Source organism: Myripristis murdjan, chromosome 12, assembly GCF_902150065.1.
Source record: "Myripristis murdjan chromosome 12, fMyrMur1.1, whole genome shotgun sequence".
Lineage (NCBI taxonomy): Eukaryota > Metazoa > Chordata > Actinopteri > Holocentriformes > Holocentridae > Myripristis > Myripristis murdjan.
The window spans coordinates 32,407,683-32,414,123 of NC_043991.1; the positions used below are offsets into that span (position 1 = coordinate 32,407,683).

Genomic DNA, 6,441 nt, shown 5'->3' on the forward strand with positions numbered 1-6,441 from the left:
TTTTTTGTAACCTGTTATTTTAGGACCCTAATGGTGTCTAGTTGAGAATTTTTCATGTTGCCAAGGTCAACTAATGTCCCATGGGGTTCATTTGGCGGCCATCTTGAATTGATGTCCGCACCAGTGGCGAAAAACAGTGATTTTCATAAGTCCTGAACCAGACGTCATACAAAGAAAAATTAACCCACTTTCTCATATAATTTTGACACCAGAAATCAATTGGAAAGGTCATTGACATGGTACAACCCCTCTTTATTGGTGAAAAACAGGAAAATAACACATTTTAGGTTAATAACAATATAACTTTTGCTTTTTTGTTTCGCAATAGTTTCCTGCAAAATGCAATGCAAGGTCATCAAATGGATGGCAATCACTCCAATTGACTCTAACTGATTGACTGAAACTTGATAATACTAATTCACTAACTAATTGAAGGCAAAAGTAATCAAATCCCTGTTTCACTGTTAATCTTCGTCATCAGTCTCATCATCAATCTCCACCTCATCCTCTTCCCCCTCATCATCATCACTGACGACACCAGCAGCCAACAGGTCAATGAGAGATGGGGGCAGGATTGGTCCACAAGACCAGACAGGCTCCAAAATCCCTCCCTCTTTCTTCTCCCACCCCTGACCCTCATCATATGGCTTAGGCCTCCAAAAGATTGGCTCAGCTGCCCGTTTGTAACAGGCCACTCTATAATTTACTCTCTGAATGTGGGGGATGAGTGAGTCTTGGCAGGGGGGCAGGCGAGCAAAATCAACTCTTGACTTGCTGCTGAGAGTCTCGTCTTCTCCCACAATCTTCTTGAGCATCTTGCTCCTGACCAGGTTAACTGAAGTCTCACGTGCTTGATTGTACATCATGCATGTGAAGCCCTCCAGCTGCTCCTGCACTTACGGCTTCACCTTCCACTCATCCCCGAGCTGACTGTAAAAAGATTGCTGAGATAAGTACAAAGTTTGCTCTTTCTAAATCTTGCATTTTATTCAATATACATAACATGCCAAATTATCTAAAATTTAATTCACCAACCTGAAAGCCTTTTGGAATCTGGGATTCTTCTGGAGCTTTTTGAGCGGTGCCAACTTGCCCTTGCCCTTGAAGGCGCTGGTACAGTCCTCACCACTGAATACATAATAGCCAAGCAGGGTGCTGCAGTATGGCTGCCCAAGAGAGGTGGCTAACTCTGTGATGTTGACCAGCTGACGGTGCCTGCCTGTGCCAGTGTCAAGGTAGATGACAAGATTGATGGTGTCAGCGTGATGCAGGAGGATGAAGAAGATGTCTGTGTCCGGGGTCCTCACTACTGCCGACTTGAAGCCCAGCTTGACAGCATGATGCAGATAGAGCACAACCCGGCTGTCTGTCTCCTCCTGGTCTGACTGGAGGGCATGGATCTCAGTGACCTCAACCTGAAATAGCACAAAACACCTAAATGTATGGTAGCTTATATTATTGGCAAACAATCTGCTAACACAAGACCTCATTGAAGTTTCCTAGGGATGGATCAATCAACTTACTTTGCCATCTGATGATGTTAGCTGATAAGCTGTTCCTTCCACAACGAGAACAGTTGTCTCGCACATCGCCAGCTGGGATGCTGCTTCCTCACTCCCCCAGACCTTAAGCATCAAGTGGCAGAGCTGCCGCTTGTTCTCCTCATTGTCCAGAAATAGCTTAAAGTCCTGGGGTTTCCTAGTGGCCGTACCCTTCACTATGAATTTCTCAGAGAAGCCGCGCCTCAGCCTCTCTTGTGCCTTGATAGAGTCAGGCTGGTAGGAGTCAGTGGAGAAGATGAAGTGCTTCTTGGCCACCATTTGGTCCAGGACATGCAGACAGATTGCTCCAAATGTAGGAGGCAGGTTTGCAAGGGAATGAAAGAGGGCATTCCCATCTTGGATGAAGATGGCATCCTTGGGGTAGGTTACTTCATCTGTCCTGTCATTCAAGAGGAAGTGCAGCATGGTGGCTTTGTTGGTCTTGGCAAAGAACCCATCAGGAGTGCCGAGGGAGTGAGGGACAGGTGAGAGGGAGTAGCACATCAGCTCATCAAGATCAAGTGGCTCTGCCTGAACCTGTGACTTGACGAGCAGCTGGAAGGCCAGGTTGCTCTGCTCCTGGTACTGTATGAGCTGGAATACAATGACAAGCATATAGTACAACCAATGCACCACAGCATTAATCTAAACAAGTGATTCTGGTAGGATATTATGCAAATCGATAAAAATTAATATATCAAAGCATACAACATATAAATTGTTTTACCTTTCCCTCTGAGGATTTGAGCTTAATCGTCTTGTTGCAGGCCTCCATCTTCAGCAACTTCTGCTTCTTGATGGGGTTGAAGAAGCTTGCCTCACATCCACCCTGAAGCCGATCTTGGATGAACGCCTCCTTGGCAGCCTTGCCAACAGCCTCAGCACGGAGGACATCAACCTCGACCTCAAGGGAGACAGGAGCACCGGAGGCGAGAGAGTAGAGGCGCTCCTTGTTTGTCATTTGGAAGGGGTTGTTGAAACTCTTGATGGCAGCAATGGTGGATTGGACTGACTCCTCACTTTTCTTGATCTGGGCTGGGTCCAGCTCACGATGTTTCCCAGCCTTGGGGAACTCAGGGTCATCGATAAGACCACACATCTCCAGCAACATCTCAAAGTACTGGGCTCGTGCAGATGTGGTTCGGCACCAGTGCTGATAGGCTGGGAAGTTAGTGAAAATGCCGTGCAGACCTCCTGCAAATGGGATCAATTCCAATTTAACAATCAACAGAAACCAAGCTGCCACTATAACCTACTATTCTATAATTTGACCTTCATTGCATACCTGAAGACTTGGCAAACTTCATGAAGGTCTCTTCCATGGTCTTGTCTACAGCACTCAGGGCACCAGGGATGAGGGAACGAGCCACAGCGATGGCCCCTTTCTTCATGTGGTCTGTGGCGCCAGGGTGAGTCAGTTCCAAGTTGGTCAAGAAGACCTCAAACCAGACCAGGTACCTGATAAAGTGGGAATAATGCTGTTGAGTGTTGAATGTGACTTATACTTTATATAAACTCTGAAGTTTCACAATCTTAATCAATAACTTTGTTCAGTATAATTACCTGGCGTAATTCTGACCATCAAATGCAAAGAACAAGTCCGCCATATCCCCATTGCACTTATGGAAAAGTGCCAGGTTGTTGGTCTTCACAGAGAAGAGGAGCATGAAAACTAGCCGCCCGTGGTCCATGACAGACAGCCAGAACATTGCTGTCTTGCCGAGATGACCCTTGCGGACCTTGTCTTGGTACTCCAGATAATGCCTGATGATGTTGAGGGCGGAGTCATCTTGAAGAGCAAGTTTCAGGTTCTGTCGGTCACATGACTTGATGAGGTTGAGCAGAGCCTCAGGTGTGAGCTGGATATCCTCCTCCTCAATGAAGCGTTCCAGCAGCAGCCGCTCCAGTGCTTCGCAGACGGTCTTGAAACAGAAGAGAGCCTTGGAGTATGCCTTTCCACTTAGCACACTCTTTAGGCAGCCACTTGTAACCAGATGAGCCTCAAGGAGGATCTCAGCGTAGCCTGAACCACGGCACTTATGGTTAGTGATCCTGCCAAGGTAGTTCATGCTGGTGTGGAATGGCACACTTCCAGACAAGTGGCAGGGCCTTCATGCACAGACCGAGATCAAAGGTGTTGATGGTATACTTCTGACTGACCTCAGCTGTAGCTTCCTCAGACTGCCTCAGGAGCTCCTGCACTACCTCATACTGTGTGATGGGCTGGTTGATAGGCATGTAATAGTTGATGGTAGACTTTTTTTGAGGAGTAACACCAGTGCATGAGATAAAGCCGCCCTGACCTGGCATCTTCTGCTTGCCGTTACTTGAGATCACCCTGGAACCGTTATTTCACTACAATTAAAATAATGCTTAAGTAAAACCAATTGCATCTAAAGACCAAAAAGTCAAATATATGCATAGTTATGATTAGGAACACTCATACCTGCTCAGAATCCAGACGTAGTACACTTGGAGACAGGACTTGAACATCTGGTCATTCTCAGCAGGAGGGATGAAGGATGCATTTGCAGGGAACTTGGGGCCCACTCTGATTTAGTAGAGGGAGGGTCTCGGGTGTCTCAAGCTTCAGACAACGATCCATGGTCCTGTCATATCTAGGAAGTGTTCTCTCCTGACTGCTTGTGGCACCAGGCTTTGTCTCCTGGACCATGATGCCTCCAGCAATGTTGACTATGTTTGAGCCATGGACATTTGTTGTGATTTTGTTGAGGTTGTCCCACTCATTGTGGAACACCTCGTTCCCGTCCCCTGTGATGATGGAGGGTGTGAGGAAGGTTGACACTTCATCAATGGCCTTGGCCACAGCAGTCTCCAGCTCCAACCCAAAATCGTATGACTCACAGTGACCCAGTCTCTGCAGAATGGTGGTCAGCTGCTTGCTGCGGTACAAGTGACGAACTGTGGCACATAGAAGTATGTGCTTGGGAAGTTTCCACTCACCATTTGTCACTGCTCTGCAGAGGTCCTGTCCTATAGAAAGCACAAGTCGGCGGGTCTTCTCACACTTAGGGCTCTAGTTTCGCAGACCAGGCGAGGCGGGGGCGTAGTGCAGATGCGCTTCGCCAACTGGGTGTGGCCAGGCGGATTTTCCAAGTTTGGCACGCCGTTCTCGGTGGCGCAAGTACTCCGCCGTCCCTCCTACCGGCACAAGGGAGGAGAGAAGGCGTGGAGTGGGTTTGACACAGCCGATTCACATGTAACCAATCAAATGAGCCCCTGTCCTTGCCTTTAAAATGCGCTGCGCGAAGGCGTAATGAAAGTTTACACAACTGACATAGAGGTCTATTGCCGCAGGCGGAGAGGAGCTCAGGAGACAGGCGCGGAGCGGAGACCGGCGAGCAGTGCGCACACGTCACCAAAACCTCACAGGCAGGCTTCCGGAATGTCAGGCACATGAACGATGCAATAAATACCGAGAAAAACACTATTCAATGCTACGATCACAATCAGCACATACATATATCTCCATATCAACTGTCCCGTCACAGCTGATGTCAGATCAAAGGAGATTGGCACCGTTTGTGCTGATTGTGAGGTTTTGGTGATGTGCGCCAGCCAGCCAAACTTCCACTGCGCCGGCTCCGCTCCGCCTTGCGCTGAAAGTAGACGTGGTTTCAGATGGCGAGCTTTTGGCGCACCTCGGCGAAGCCTTTTGGCACGAAACTGTCACTGCGCCAAGCCGAATCTGTCGGCACCTCCCCCCGCTGCGCCGCCACTCCCATCTTGGCGAACCTCCGTCTGCGAAACTTGGAAACTGTCTGCCTCGGCCGTTTCGCCGGTCGAAACTAGCTCTGCGCGGGGTTTGCCTCACTGCGCCACCCCGCGCTGCGTCGGGAAACTAGAGCCCTTAGAATCACTAGCACCAGACAAGACAAGGGTGAGAAACCTGTCAAGTTCCTCAGGCAATGGCTTATCTGCTCGCTGGTGTAGTTCATCTGCAGTAGGTGTCCAGGGCAACACACTGGACTCCAGGAAGGCCTTCTTAATGATGTTATGCAGGGAGAGGGCTGCATCCTTCATTTGATCAGCAGTTCCAAGCTGATATGCACATGCCATGGCATCCTCCAGAGTGATACGAGAACTGTAGACCAAGTAAAATGAAAAAAATCCTTTGTTTTTCAGTGAAACCTTGGAAAAGGCCAAACATTTCCCAAGCTCTTCGTCGTTCTGTAGACGGCTCATAAGTTTCTCACCTCGATATTCAGGGTTTGGTGCACTCTGCTTCTCAAGCTCAAGGACATATAGGTGACTCAGCAAGCTGAGCTGTAGGACCTGATTCCCATCTACAATTTGCTCCTTGACATACTCTCTCACTGCACTGTAGGCTGCACTATGTGCTGCAGTCTTCTTAGCCTGGCCTGTGTCTTCCCTCTCCATCTCGCGAGTATGGTGGAAGTACTCGAGGTTGAAGTTGTTACGACAGGTCTCATGGTATCGAGCCTCTCTTGCAAAGAGATCTTCATCCTTGACTTTACGAAGCAGACTGATTTTTCCAAGAGCTTCCGCCATGGGCTCAATACGCTTCCAAGCTGGCTCTTTGTTCTTCCATGATGGGAACTTGATGGTCCTCTTGGTTTTCCCATGCACTTTTAGTTCAAACGTGTCACAGAAAATGCATTCTTTAGGAAAAAGAGAGCATGCTGCTGCTTGTGCAGCTTTCAACTTTCGAGGAGAATACTTCTGTGTTGCAGAGGGCTGATCTGCAGTAGCACTTGATGAGCTTTTCAATCGAGACAGCTTTGATGTGAAGTTCAGGTAGCAGTTCCTGTGGTACCCAACTGTCTCCAAGTCGACACCATCTAGTGTTTCCGGCAGCAGATCACAAACAGCTTTCATACGATAAGGCGAATCAACTGGCTCAGCTAGTCTTCTTTCA

The 6,441-nt window shown here is 48.4% G+C and overlaps 1 protein-coding gene across 1 annotated transcript; it reads right to left on the reverse strand.

Annotated features, from left to right (window-relative positions):
* Positions 1–298: 298 nt before the first annotated feature.
* On the reverse strand, positions 299–3,610 carry LOC115368627 (uncharacterized). The gene is made up of 6 exons (XM_030064821.1): positions 3,105–3,610; positions 2,827–2,999; positions 2,269–2,735; positions 1,524–2,135; positions 1,036–1,415; positions 299–930 (listed from the first exon to the last, which is right to left on the reverse strand). The coding sequence occupies exons 1-6, from the start codon at positions 3,608–3,610 to the stop codon at positions 897–899; spliced, it is 2,172 nt and encodes a 723-aa protein (XP_029920681.1). The 3' UTR covers positions 299–896.
* Between the last annotated feature and the right edge of the window lie 2,831 nt (positions 3,611–6,441).